At 43.9% G+C, this 13,952-nt stretch overlaps 1 protein-coding gene across 23 annotated transcripts in view; it reads left to right on the top strand.

Moving 5' to 3' along the window:
• mycbp2 (MYC binding protein 2) overlaps nucleotides 1-13,869 on the top strand; it is a 58,164-nt gene extending 44,295 nt beyond the window's left edge. For 10 of the 23 annotated variants that reach the window (XM_034574068.1, XM_034574065.1, XM_034574055.1 and 7 more), the window contains 29 exons: nucleotides 970-1,074; nucleotides 1,697-3,334; nucleotides 3,477-3,667; nucleotides 3,752-3,999; nucleotides 4,096-4,263; nucleotides 4,415-4,584; nucleotides 4,677-4,876; nucleotides 5,026-5,175; nucleotides 5,272-5,432; nucleotides 5,531-5,687; nucleotides 5,828-6,052; nucleotides 6,175-6,240; nucleotides 6,584-6,823; nucleotides 6,946-7,035; nucleotides 7,131-7,211; nucleotides 7,303-7,569; nucleotides 8,260-8,543; nucleotides 8,639-8,735; nucleotides 8,852-8,971; nucleotides 9,061-9,162; nucleotides 9,252-9,380; nucleotides 9,482-9,614; nucleotides 9,771-9,874; nucleotides 10,390-10,578; nucleotides 10,667-10,774; nucleotides 11,011-11,220; nucleotides 11,304-11,411; nucleotides 11,755-11,920; nucleotides 12,495-12,853. In XM_034574068.1, the coding sequence (XP_034429959.1) occupies nucleotides 970-1,074; nucleotides 1,697-3,334; nucleotides 3,477-3,667; nucleotides 3,752-3,999; nucleotides 4,096-4,263; nucleotides 4,415-4,584; nucleotides 4,677-4,876; nucleotides 5,026-5,175; nucleotides 5,272-5,432; nucleotides 5,531-5,687; nucleotides 5,828-6,052; nucleotides 6,175-6,240; nucleotides 6,584-6,823; nucleotides 6,946-7,035; nucleotides 7,131-7,211; nucleotides 7,303-7,569; nucleotides 8,260-8,543; nucleotides 8,639-8,735; nucleotides 8,852-8,971; nucleotides 9,061-9,162; nucleotides 9,252-9,380; nucleotides 9,482-9,614; nucleotides 9,771-9,874; nucleotides 10,390-10,578; nucleotides 10,667-10,774; nucleotides 11,011-11,220; nucleotides 11,304-11,411; nucleotides 11,755-11,920; nucleotides 12,495-12,610 (6,023 nt within the window). In that variant the 3' untranslated portion in view covers nucleotides 12,611-12,853. Of the gene's footprint in view, nucleotides 1-969; nucleotides 1,075-1,696; nucleotides 3,335-3,476; nucleotides 3,668-3,751; nucleotides 4,000-4,095; nucleotides 4,264-4,414; nucleotides 4,585-4,676; nucleotides 4,877-5,025; nucleotides 5,176-5,271; nucleotides 5,433-5,530; nucleotides 5,688-5,827; nucleotides 6,053-6,174; nucleotides 6,241-6,583; nucleotides 6,824-6,945; nucleotides 7,036-7,130; nucleotides 7,212-7,302; nucleotides 7,570-8,259; nucleotides 8,544-8,638; nucleotides 8,736-8,851; nucleotides 8,972-9,060; nucleotides 9,163-9,251; nucleotides 9,381-9,481; nucleotides 9,615-9,770; nucleotides 9,875-10,389; nucleotides 10,579-10,666; nucleotides 10,775-11,010; nucleotides 11,221-11,303; nucleotides 11,412-11,754; nucleotides 11,921-12,494 lie in introns of all 23 variants that reach the window. The other 13 variants (XM_034574073.1, XM_034574076.1, XM_034574066.1 and 10 more) reach the window with 8 other exon arrangements.
• Nucleotides 13,870-13,952: the final 83 nt, after the last annotated feature.

Here is a 13,952-nt window from a genome sequence, read left to right as displayed (position 1 = left end):
CGGAGATGTCATGGAGTAAAAAATCTACTTGGTGGTAACTTATCACCTTCATGCCATTAGTTGTGTCTTATATCATTCACACTCTCGATATGTTTGTTAGGTAGCAGCATTACACCAAAACTACTGGACAGATCACCATAAAACTTGGTGCGACGATGCAGTACAGGTCAGGGAAGAACCCATTGAATTCAGGTGTTGATCCAGGATTTTTCTTTATTTAACATTGCAAGATATGGCGTTTTCTCAAGAAATAATGCAGAGATCATTATAAACATAGCCTTTGTAGAACGCTATTATCTTGGATTATGTGACATTTTGTGAAGATCTGCATTTGATCTGGATTTTGTGAATCGAAATAAGTATTTTTTTGGGGGGGGTGATCTTTATTCTGTTACTGTAGGGTAACAAATGTTTCTTTCAACGATATCAGAGCATGGATATTTTGCCTACATTGACTGTAAACAATTTGCCTTTCTAACTATATTAAGATTTTGGATTTATATACCGGATATACTTTCGGTTTTATTTTTTTAATCCCTTAAACCAATTCACAGGATAACAGAATATTGTCAGACAACCATTCATATTGAGGATGTTGAATAAAACGTTTGGGTTCTGGAGAGCATTATAAATGTCTTTGTCGTCTTCTTCAAATTTGAGACAAACTGAATGCATCGTGCCAAAGGATGTTTCCTGCCCTCTATTAGTAGGGAGAATTTTCTTTTTCTCCATGACACCTCAGGGTTCTATCATTTCTTTTTTCTTCTTTAAGTGTTCTCTCCTCGTGTCTATCAGTTTCCCTTCCTATCTATTGATTGTTCGCTCATTTTAACGTGTTGTCCTCTTTGCCTTTTTCTATCTCACCCTCTTGACTTGACCACCATTGCCTCTTTGTGCTTTCTTTCTCTCGGCGGTGGCCTTGCATTCCATGGCTTGTTTGTTTACCTGCTCCACTGTTTTCCGCTGTAGATGGTTCATCTCGCAGCCTCGCTTCTCGTGAGCGTATGCACAAAAGCAGTGTGTCCGTGGCTGGGCATGGTACTGCTCTCTCATCTCTCGCTCTGAGGCAAAAGGGTGGGTAATCACAGCATGCATGCCTCCCTCAGACTGAACAGAGGGTAGGCAGGAACTCTGGAAAAACCCCCAAACACAAGTTTGTTGTACTTGAGCTTGTGAATAATACAATTAGTGCATTAAATATTAGTGCTTAGTTTACCTTCTAAACTGTACAGAAGTCAGTACCCGGTTGACATGAGTTTTAATGCTACTAATTGACTTCCAGACAATTTTAGGAGGTTACTATACAAGATGCCTGATTTCTGGTTAAGACCAAGGCTTGATCCAATTTTAGTCGGAGAGATCCCAGAACTGGGCTGGAATTCATCTTTCATCAACTCCTCCATGGTTCACTAGCTATTCTCATCCATATCAGTTTGTCTGGTAATAGACAAAGCTGGCAGAAAAACCCAACTGCAAAACGTTGTTTTTCAAAATCAGTTGTTATTTTTACCATCCTCCACTTTTGGGACTTATCTGTCTTTCTGCCGTTCATTTCACTTGACCTTATCCTTTTAACATTACATTTTTTTTCACTCAGATGTTGATTTTGCAATCTAGAGTTGCAGTAAATGGTTAAACTCTTACCACTGATGCTGCACTGTTTTGTGGTATAACAGTTTAAATTTGCAACTTATAGGTGAACGAGGGAGCCTGATGTCTGGTGCACGACCCATGTCCCCATCCTCCAAACACCGTCAGGAGAACCGCTCGCCCAAACAGGAAAGTCGGGGAAGCCGTTCATCTGAACAGAGCAGGAGCAAGACGGGTGAGGGTGGACTCTCAGCCAGCGAAGCACTCATCCTGCGCTCAGACACGGCCAAACTGAGGTCCGACTCTCACAGTCGCTCTCATTCGCCAAATCACAACACTCTGCAAGCTCTAAAGGCAGACGGGAGAAATTCAGGGCTTCGGGCCGAGTCCCCAAACCCTGGCTCTCGCTCCTCTTCTCCCAAACAAAAAGCTGTATCCTCCTCAGGCAGGTTGAGTCCCTCCAATACCTCCTCCCAGCACTCCTCTTCAACCCACCATGACAAGAACCTCCCACCTAAAGTGAGTCCATCTTCCAAAGCCCGACTCGACCCTCCCAGAGAGAGATCCAAATCAGATTCATACACTCTGGACCCGGACACACTCAGAAAGAAGAAAGTTCCACTTACAGAGCCACTTAGAGGCCGATCTACCTCCCCCAAACCCAAACTATCTCCTAAAGATCCAAACCAAGGTGTTAGCAGTAATGCAGAGAACCGTGTTCCTTCTCCTCATGTGACCCAAGAGAACCTCCATAGTGAAGTAGTGGAGGTTTGCACCTCTAGTGCTCTCCTCTCCAACGAGGAGGGCAACGATGAGAATGTGGAGGCCAGTAATTCCGAGGATGGCTCGAGTAAGGTGCACTTTAGCATTGGCAAAGCTCCTGTGAAAGAAGAACTTGAGAGTCGCTCTTCACCTAAAGTCAGTCGCAAAACCTCCAGTCGACACACGCGCCCGAAGAAGGACAAATCTGGGCCCCTCTTTAAAGGTGAGAGCACATCGAGGGTCACAGAGCCTGCCAAACAGGCCATGTCGCCCTCTGTGGCCGAATGTGCGCGAGCAGTCTTCGCAGCATTCCTTTGGCATGAAGGTATTGTCCATGATGCCATGGCCTGCTCATCCTTCCTAAAGTTCAACCCAGACTTAACCAAAGAGCACGCCCCAATCCGCAGCTCCCTGGGAGGACAGTGTGCTGAGGATAAGGAAAGTAAGTTAAAGAACCGACACTCTTTAGAGATTTCCTCTGCACTTAACATGTTTAACATTGCTCCACACGGCCCTGACATCTCTAAAATGGGCAGCATCAACAAAAACAAGGTACTGTCCATGTTGAAGGAACCCCCATTGCCAGAGAAGTGTGAAGATGGGAAAGGGGAGGCCATTTCCTATGAGATGAGTTCTCATCCCTCTATGAGGGTAAAGTCGATATTACCGTTAACGTTGCAGCATTTGGTCGCCTTCTGGGAGGACATATCAATGGCCACCATCAAGGCTGCAACTCAGAACATGATCTTCCCCAGCCCAGGGTCCAGCGCCATCTTAAAAAAGAAGGATCACGAGAAAGACAATAAAAAGTCAAAGAAGGAGAAGAAGAAGAGGGAGAAATCCGACGTGCGTCCGAGAGGGAATCTATTTGGAGAGATGGCACAGCTTGCCATGGGTGGACCGGAGAAAGACACCATCTGTGAGCTGTGTGGGGAATCTCACCCGTATCCTGTCACCTACCACATGAGACAGGCTCATCCAGGTAAGAACCTTTATGTTTAAGTATAAGCACCATAGTCATTTAAATAATCTTTTAATATTACAATTTCACACTGCAAATTTAATTCAAGTAGCATAAATTTAGAACATATTTTAACATCCTTTTATTTGTGTTTCTGTGACAGGGTGTGGACGCTATGCTGGTGGCCAGGGCTACAACAGTATTGGCCACTTCTGTGGTGGTTGGGCCGGGAACTGTGGAGATGGAGGCATAGGAGGCAGCACCTGGTACCTGGTGTGCGATCGCTGTCGTGAAAAGTACCTCAGAGAGAAACAGACGGCTGCCAGGGAAAAGGTACCCTACTCCTGCATCAAGGTTTTGGCATTTAAATCTCTTACATCTATTTTATTTAGAAACACTGTCTGCTTTTTTTCACACCGTCTGTATGGTTTTTGACAGGTGAAGCAGTCGAGGAGAAAACCTCTGCAAGTGAAGACCCCGAGGGTTCTGCCCACAATTGAGGCCCACCAGGTGATTCGGGCAAACGCTTTGTTCCTGCTGTCCCTAAGCAGTGCGGCCGAACCCAGCATGCTGTGCCACCACCCTCCCCGGCCCCTGCACTCGCACCTGCTTCCCAGCCTCAAGGAGGGCGTGTCGGACGAACTGCCCAATAAAATGGGCTGCCTCTACCTGCAGACACTTGCCAGGTAAATAATAGGCTGCCTTTTTATAGATAAGCAAAAAAATACACCAATATGTCTTGATTGTGTAATGATTTGAGTCACTCTCCTTATATTCCCCAGGCAACACACAGAGAACTTTGGGTCCTACCAAGATGATAACCTCTTCCAAGATGAGATGAGGTATTTGCGCTCTACATCTGTCCCTGCACCTTATATTTCAGTCACCCCTGATGCCTGCCCCAATGTGTTTGAGGAACCTGAGAACAACATGAAATCAATGCCCCCCAGGTGAAACATCTTAATCGTGCTATTTCCTTAATTTCTTAAACTGTACTTCATTCATGTGCTAACACTAAATTCCAGATGATGCTGATTTTAATATCGGTAAAGATATTTCCATTTGAGGTTTAACAGTAGGTATCTGTGTTTGGCCCAATTGGCTCTCTATTAGTCTCGAGACCAGTCCAATCACAGACACCGACACGGCCAAGCGTACGGTGTTTCAGAGGTCTTACTCAGTCGTGGCCTCCGAGTATGACAAGCAACACTCGCCCTCTCCAGCCCGGGTCAAAGCTGTGCCCAGACGCAGGGTGCATAGTGGTGATGCAGGTAAGCATCAATAACTTTTGAGAAATAATAGGTGACTCTTAGCGTTAAATGGCATCATCTGATACATTGACTTCCTCTGCCCCCCCATTCAGAGGTGGGCTCCTCCCTGCTGAGGCACCCGTCTCCAGAGCTCTCTCGGCTGATCTCGGCCCACGGCTCCCTCAGTAAGGGGGAGAGGAACTTCCAGTGGCCTGTGTTGGCTTTTGTTATCCAGCACCATGACCTGGAGGGCCTGGAGGTGGCCATGAGGCACGCACTGAGGAAATCTGCCTGCAGAGTGTTTGCCATGGAGGTACAGTAGCAGCTATCTGGGCAGCAATATCTGTCTCAGGCTCAGAGCTCAATCATGTAGACTAAAAACTAAATTTGTTTTTAATTTGACTATAGAATTGTCTCTGTGTACGACTACTTGGTGTGATTTACTCTTGGTGTCCTTGTCAGGCATTCAACTGGCTGCTGTGCAATGTGATCCAGACCACTTCTCTGCACGACATCCTTTGGCATTTTGTAGCATCTCTCACTCCATCGCCCTTTGAGCCAGAGGATGAGGAAGATGAGGAGAACAAGGGCAACAAAGAAATTGTGGAACAGGTAACGAGTGGTAAAAAGTCCAAAATCATGCCTGATTACTTTTAGCTTTGTTGCTGTATCTTGTAATTATGATTATCTCCGTTCTGTGCTCAACAGGAAAGAGACCTTGGCGTTTGTGAACACCCTCTGTCAGATATTGTCATCGCAGGGGAAGCAGCTCATCCTCTCCCTCACACTTTCCACCGCCTCCTTCAGACCATCTCTGACCTCATGATGTCACTTCCTAGTGGCAGCTCGCTTCAGCAGATGGCACTTAGGTAGAATTTTCTAGAATGAAATTGTCCAGTTTATGAGCAACAAAAGTTTTGTTTGTTTTATGTAGCAATGTTAATGTTTGTGGATGGCTTTGTTTTAGGTGCTGGAGTCTTAAATTCAAGCAGTCGGACCATCAGTTCCTCCACCAGAGCAACGTTTTCCATCATATCAACAATATTTTGTCCAAGTCGGATGATGGAGACAGCGAGGAGAGCTTCAACATCAGTGTGCAGTCAGGCTACGAAGCAATGAGCCAGGTAGGAAAACAACCTCACCACATTATTTTTAAACAAATACTACTTAATTATACATCAGATCTGTGTCTTCAGTTTGTGTCTTTTTGTTATCCATCCGTCATACACTGCTCTGACGCCAATCTGTCCCTGTGTGACGATAGGATCTCTGCCTGGTGACCTGTCTGAAGGATCTGACCAGTGTGGTGGACATCAAGACATCCAGTCGTCCTGCCATGATCGGCAGCCTGACAGACGGCTCCACAGAGACCTTCTGGGAATCTGGAGACGAGGACAAGAACAAAACCAAGAGCATCACCATCAGCTGTGTGAAAGGCATCAACGCCTCCAACGTGTCTGTTCATGTGGACAACTCCAGGGACATTGGGGTGAGGAGACATTGAAGTGTTTCAGGCTTAAAAAACTGCTTCTCAGCTATACTAGAAATTAACAGTGTGGATTTGATGATGATAATGTATTTATGTGCGTTTTCTTATTTTTCTCTTCACAGAACAAAGTCACAGCAGTGACGTTCCTGTGTGGAAAAGCAATAGAGGACCTCTGCAGGATTAAACAGGTGAGTTAAGTCCGGTACATGTGAATGGAGTATAAACTCTTTTATTTGTGCTTTATGAATGCTGTTTAAGTTTAAAGAGTCAGTTTGAAGTCTAAACATGCTTGGACTTGAGTGTTTGAAGTTCAGCCACTTACATTAAAGCTGTTTTCAAAACACAAAGAGGTGTCCCTCTGCTGCTGCTTTGTATGTTTTGTCTGTTTTACGAATTATATTGACTCTTATTAAATCAAGTGATGTAGAAACAATAGTGAATTTCATTATCGGGCTGTTTTATAAGATGCACTTTGGTTAATTTACCAATGGGACAGAGCTCTGTGAATGCCCTTATGACTTTTCCCTCCAGGTTGACCTTGACTCCCGTCACATGGGCTGGGTGACCAGTGAGCTCCCTGGAGGAGATCATCATGTGATCAAAGTGGAACTGAAAGGTCCCGAAAACACCCTGAGGGTGCGGCAGGTGAAGGTTCTTGGCTGGAAAGAGGGTGAAAGCATCAAGATTCCTGGACAGATCTCAGCCAGCATGGCCCAACAGAAGAACTGCGAGGCTGAGACCCTCAGAGTTTTCCGCCTCATCACCTCACAGGTCTGTCTCAACGGCTTCAGCCAAACAATCACCTGACAAGTTATTTATCTATCACTCTACCTGTCTGTTTGAAAATGGAATTGCGTTTTTGGTGCTGTTACTAATTTATTGTGTGCCCTTAGGTCTTTGGAAAACTAATCTGTGGAGATGCAGAACCGACTCCAGAACAGGAGGAGAAAAATCTGCTTTCGTCGCCTGAGGGAGAAGATAAGGTCTGAATTCTGATAGTTTTACTGACCTGTTTGAATAACATGCTTATTTAGTGCCCTTTACCCTAATGTTTTACACTTTGCATTTCTATGAATAGGCTCCATCTGATGCAGACCTTAAGGAGCACATGGTGGGAATCATTTTCAGCAGGAGCAAACTGACCAACCTGCAGAAACAGGTAAACAATCAGTTCCACTGTTCATTCAACAGGATGAATTATTACTTTTGCCTCCGCCCTCTTCTAACCTAGCGTGTGTTCTCAACTCCAGGTGTGCGCCCACATCGTCCAGGCCATCCGTATGGAGGCCACACGTGTGAGAGAGGAGTGGGAGCACGCCATCTCCAGCAAAGAGAACGCCAACTCTCAGCCCAGTGACGATGACGCCTCCTCAGACGCCTACTGCTTTGAGCTGCTGTCCATGGTCCTGGCTCTGAGTGGCTCCAACGTGGGCCGCCAGTACCTCGCTCAGCAGCTGACACTCATGCAAGACCTGTTTTCCCTGCTGCACACGGCTTCCCCACGTGTACAGAGACAGGTGGGGAACCACACACACACACACACACACACACACACACACACACACACACACACACACACACACACACACACCTGCTTGCACACATGTATCACTGTCATTGTTATTGCCTGCATTTCATGGCCCGTTACTGTATTTATTGGCACATTACTGCCACCTACTGTCAATTAGTGGAACAGCATGAAACTGGCAGCAGTGATGTGTTTCTTGTGTCCTAATGAGCGCACATATTCAAGTTTCAATAAACAAAAAAGTTTAAGCAGGTCAAGTAAAGAAACATAATTCTCAATAAATGTTTAGCTTGAATTCACAGCAGTGGGATTATCTTAGATGTTATGCGATGAATTTTTTGTTCTACTTGGTTCTTCATCTGTTTGTTTAGACTTCTCAATGCTGATAGATGATGGATGGTAATATGTTTAATCTTCAATAGCTGTGACACATGTCATTTAAATTGGCATAGAAGAGAGAAAATTATTCATTAGTTTTATCGAGCATATCAGAGCCTTGTGTGCAACCAAATTTTCCTGACCAAATTATTTCAGCTGGGACTAAAATATTGTTTACTGTGGTTTTGGAGTTCGAAATTGTTTTATAAGATCTTTTTCTTTGTATACATTTCAGTAAATATCCTTTGATAAAACACAAATTAAAAGTTCTTGTTTACTCTCCGACTCTGCCTCCTCTCAGGTGACATCTCTGCTCAGACGGGTCCTTCCAGAGGTCACACCTGTGCGACTTGCCAGCATCATCGGGGTGAAGGCTCTGCCGCCGGCAGACATCAGTGACATCATCCACTCCACGGAGAAGGGTGACTGGAACAAGCTCGGCATCCTTGACATGTTTCTGGGTTGCATCGCCAAAGCCCTCACCGTGCAGCTGAAAGCCAAAGGCACCACCATCTCTGGCACGGCTGGCATGGCTGCTGGTAAAGGGGTCACCACCGTCACGCTGCCCATGATCTTCAACTCAAGGTGAGTTTCTGCAGAGAGTCATCACAACACAAATTCACTTGGTTTGTCACATTATTTTCTAAAAGTCTTACGTTGTACCTTCCTGTTGTGTTCAGCTACATCCGCAGGGGGGAGAGTCACTGGTGGATGAAAGGCTCCACCCCTCCTCAGATCGCAGAGATCATAATAAAGCTGGTTAAAGACATGGCAGCTGTAAGTCCATGGGGGGTGTTATTGATCTATCGTCTTAGTCATTTGTATATTGTATTTTGTAAAATCTGTTAATACAAAAAAAGTTTTTCTAATAGAGTTGTGTGTTATTTATTTAGGGCCACCTTTCAGATGCCTGGTCCAGAGTCACCAAAAATGCAATAGCTGAGACCATTATAGCGCTGACTAAAATGGAGGAGGAGCATCGGTCCCCTGTACGCTGTATCGCCACCACAAGGGTATGAATACAGATTTACTCATATGAGAACATTTACCTGTGTTAGAAATATGAATACATTTGGTAATCATTACCTGTTCTTCCTCATAGCTGTGGCTGGCCTTAGCATCACTGTGTGTGCTGGACCAGGACCATGTAGATCGACTGTCCTCCGGTCGCTGGATGGGCAAAGACGGACAGCAGAAGCAGATGGTGAGAATGGCCAAGAGTTTCCCTGTGAGAAAATAATTGATAGATAATCAAACGAATGAGTAATAATCATCCTCTGCTTCTTTCCATAGCCTATGTGTGACAACCACGACGACGGAGAGACAGCAGCCATTATACTGTGTAACATGTGCGGCAACCTCTGCACCGACTGTGACCGCTTCCTCCATCTGCACCGACGCACACGCTCCCACCAGAGACAGGTCTGCTTTACTTGAATATAGATAATGTGAAACAGATTATAGAAGGAATGTGGATTATCGATCAGGCTGATATTATAATTTACCTTCATGACTGCTTTCAGGTGTTCAAGGAGGAAGAGGAGGCCATAAAGGTGGATCTGCATGAAGGCTGCGGGAGAACCAAGCTCTTCTGGCTCATGGCTCTGGCTGACTCAAAGACTATGAAGGCTATGGTGGAGTTCAGAGAGCACACAGGTAACACAGAAACTATTAATGTATCTCTATGACTAAAAACTTTCTTAAATTGCACAATCTTGCGATCAAATATGTTCTTTCCGAACTACAAAATTCCCTCAAGCCTTCCTTTTAACATATGTAAACCTATCCTGATGAATCTTAATATGTTTGTAGGTAAACCAGCCTCCAGCAGCTCTGATGCCTGCAGGTTCTGTGGAACGAGGAATGGCACTGAGTTGTCTGCAGTGGGAAGCGTCTGCGCAGACCCCGATTGTCAAGTACGCAACATCAACTATAAACAACAAAACTCAACCAAACCTTATTGTCTGCATATCTTTCTGTTACTCTTTGTAGTATCTATTAAAACTGTTGTTTTATTGAAAACATTTTTTCTATGTCAACAAATGCTCACAACAGAAACACTAATAGGAAAACTAAATTATTATTTAGTTTTATAGTTTTTTTTTAATCCAAAATCTGTATCATTCTGTAAAAACTGATTATTTATATCTATACTTAATCAAGATAGAAAAATATTTTACCCAAGTAAAAATATAGATTAACAGATTTTGGTCTTCTCTTGGTGAGTGGAAATATTGCTTGAGAATATTTATAATGAAGCATCACCACCTTGGAAACTTGAATCGCCTCAAAAATAAGTCTGTGGTGAATGTAACAAATAATGTATCAGGTGAAAAAAAAAAAAAAACTATAACACAATGTAAAGTTGTGTAGTAAAGTGTATATTATATAAGTTAGAAATAACACAAGTTTCTCTTGTGTTCTCCTTTAGGAATACGCTAAACTGGCGTGCTGTAAGACTCATGCATGTGGTCACCCCTGTGGAGGGGTTAAAAACGAAGAGGCCTGCCTCCCATGTCTGCACGGCTGTGACAAGAGCACCGGCTGTCTGAAACAGGACGCAGACGACATGTGTATGATCTGCTTCACAGAAGCGCTCTCTGCTGCTCCTGCAGTACAGGTACTACTGTCCATTCGATGTAAGAGTTTCACCCCTGGATTCCGATTTGTCCTTGTTTCAACACTTTGACTCTTTGTTCTGTTCCCAGCTGGACTGCACTCACGTGTTCCACCTTCAGTGTACTCGCCGTGTTCTTGAAAATCGCTGGTTGGGGCCCCGAATCACGTTTGGGTTCATGTTGTGTCCAATTTGTAAGGTGAGATGTTACTGGAGCTTGTCTGATTTAAGAGATTGATTTAGCAACAAAGAGCTTTAAAACGCTTTCCACCACGCCTCAAAGAGGATTGAGTTCAGTTTACTTATAAGCTTTGTTGAAAAGACTCAGATTACTGTGACGCAGACCGTGACGTCTTTGTTTACTGTCGTCTTTGTGAAATAACGTTGACGCATAATGTGCAAACTTAATGAACATGGCCACCTGTTTGTCTTTAGAACAAAATCAATCACTCCGTGATCAAGGACCTGCTCGACCCCATCAAGGAGCTCTATGAGGATGTGAGGAGAAAGGCCCTGATGAGGCTGGAGTATGAGGGTCTGCACAAGAGTGAGGCAATAACTACACCAGGAGCGCGATTCCACAACGACCCTGCAGGCTTTGCCATGAACAGATACGCATACTATGTCTGTTACAAGTGCAAAAAGGTGCCGTGTGAACTAAAGATGCAAAATGTGTGAAGTTACATGTTCTTGGGTAGAGAATTAATCACATCCTGTTTTTCCCCCAGGCCTACTTTGGTGGAGAGGCTCGCTGTGATGCAGAGGCAGGACAGGGAGACGACTACGACCCCAGTGAGCTGATCTGTGGAGCCTGCTCAGATGTCTCCAGGGCACAGGTGGGTATTAGATGACTGCCACTTTAGACACAAGCTGGATTCAGTGGCAACTATCTTAGCTCAGTATAAAGACTGGAAACTTGGACGAAGAGCTGGCTCTGTTCAGAAGTGACAATCTCTAAAGCTCAATAATTAACATGTCAAATGAGCTCGCTAATTACAGGACGAGTCGTGCTTTTATTGGGAGCAACTTGCTGGAACTGTTAAATGGCTGGTGACTTTTATTCATTATAGCGAATATGTTTGTAATTATATGAAACTATTCCTTTTAAAATGGTGCCAATGTGTTTTTATAAAACAAAATATAAACACAACACTGATGTTTCATTTTTACTCTCACCAGATGTGCTCGAAGCACGGCACAGACTTCCTGGAGTATAAATGCAGGTACTGCTGCTCGGTGGCAGTTTTCTTCTGCTTTGGCACCACACACTTCTGCAACGCCTGCCACGATGACTTCCAGAGGATGACCAGTGTCCCCAAGGAGGAGCTGCCCCATTGTCCTGCAGGTACGCCATGATTCTAGTGACTGTACTGACTTATTCACACCCTCTTGCAGACACCGAAGTCACAATGAAATAGCACTCTTTAGCACACTTTCCAAAGGATTTAAATCAAATCCTTTACTTGTATTGTAAACTCAGAAGGAGGAAGATGAGTAGGGAGAAATAAATTAGGTATTTAATAGACCTCAACCACACTTTTTGGAAATTGTTAACAAAGTTTTTGCCAACTGACATACAATCATAGCGACTAATTGCATTGCTCTGATAACTGAGACCATATATCCATGACTAGAACACACCAGCTAAATGTTACGTGTGGTTTTATATGATGTGCCTCGGATTAAATGTGATTGTAGAAATAACTGCATGTTCCCTCAACACGACATCAAAATACTAAGGTTTGTCAGGGAGGAAGAAAAACTATTTTTGATTCTTGGTATATATCGAGATAATTTAACAACTGACAAAAGACCTTAGAGATTGTATTTATCAATCGACTGTGACAATGATAATTTAAAGACAATGACTGTAAAAAACAGACTGAGTTGAAAAGTAATTATTGTCGTTTCTGTCACAGGCCCTAAAGGCAAACAGCTGGAAGGTACCGAGTGCCCTTTGCATGTGGTTCACCCGCCAACGGGGGAGGAGTTCGCTTTGGGCTGTGGGGTGTGCAGGAATGCCCACACCTTCTAAACAACACGGGACTTAAAATTGAGAACCAGTTCGTCTACTGTGATTTCTGGCTGCTGCCGAGGCTCAGCCGCGAAGCTTGGCTCTTGCTCCGTCGAGTGTCCTGGACACCGGACCAGGTTTCTGCTCGACACCAAGAGTCCTCAGGTCTGCCCCTCTACCTACATCAGTAACCGGGCCCTTCTACAAAGACAGGCTGTGGCTCCTTTGGAATTCAGAGAGACATGAATGGTGGAGGGAAAAAAAGAACAGAATTTAAAAAAAGAAGATTTAAAAAAAAAAAGAAAAAAACTTGTGACGTGTTTGCATGCGGCCGTTGTATTCCCTCGGCTTCTATAGAAGTTGCACACCTCCTGAAGTGTAACAATACAAGATTAAACATTGAATATGAAATGAATTTGCTTAAAGGCAACTGTGGATAAGTGTGGGGTTTAAAAAAAGGAACAGGCCCTATTCCCAGCTTCCTAACTATAAATTTAAAATATTGTTGTATGTAAACCTTTTTCGTAATCTTGTACAGTATCCTCCACTGTCAAGTGCATCGTGGGTTGACAGACAAAAAAAGCTGAGTTGGTGAGTAAGACTGTTAAAAATATTTGGGCGGAAAGTAGTGTACGATTTATCTAATCTTGTATATAACGATACTATTCAAAAATAGCTGTATTCCGAAGTTGCTACTCTTCACTTCAGTTTTGTTTGATATTCTGGGTTATGTTTTGAGCCAGAACTTTTAATGAAGTGCAATACTGGGTGTGCCTCCTATTTTGCAGCTGTTTAACCTATGGAATGTATGTCAATAAAGCCACTGTACATTTTTATACAGTAGAGAGTCGTAATTTCCCCCCCTCTTCTTCTAAATGTCAGATCTCCTATGTTGTCTAGAAATGAGGAGGAGGAGCCTGGCACCCGCAGTGAACGATGGTGGATGTAAATCCCATTTACAACTCTGTTAAAAAAAATAATGCAAAAAGAAAGTACCAAATCCTACGGTAATACAAAAACACCTCACAGTGAGACTGATTACAGCTGAATGATTTTAAGGGGGCCAGTCGTCACACCAAATACAAATTGTGCACCTGTAATGCTTTTCCCCAAGTAGGAGGCAGGGGGACTGGGGGGGTCGGGTGAGGGTCCTGGGAACAGAGTGTGGAAAAAAAGCAGCTGCTGTTATATAAAAAAGCTTAATACTTGTGAATCTGCTCTGTAATATCTGTGGTGGATGGAGTTGAATGGTAATAAACCAGGTTCTCTGTTTCACGAAGTATCCAATGTGTGGTTTCTTAATGAGAGGACACATTTTCTTTCATTTAGCCACCTGCTAGTATTTGGTGTCAATGATGCTCCC

Source organism: Hippoglossus hippoglossus, chromosome 21 (genome assembly GCF_009819705.1).
Source record: "Hippoglossus hippoglossus isolate fHipHip1 chromosome 21, fHipHip1.pri, whole genome shotgun sequence".
In the NCBI taxonomy this organism is placed as follows: domain Eukaryota; kingdom Metazoa; phylum Chordata; class Actinopteri; order Pleuronectiformes; family Pleuronectidae; genus Hippoglossus; species Hippoglossus hippoglossus.
The sequence above is the reverse complement of the archived record's forward strand: the minus strand, read 5'-3'. Positions and strand labels throughout refer to the sequence as shown.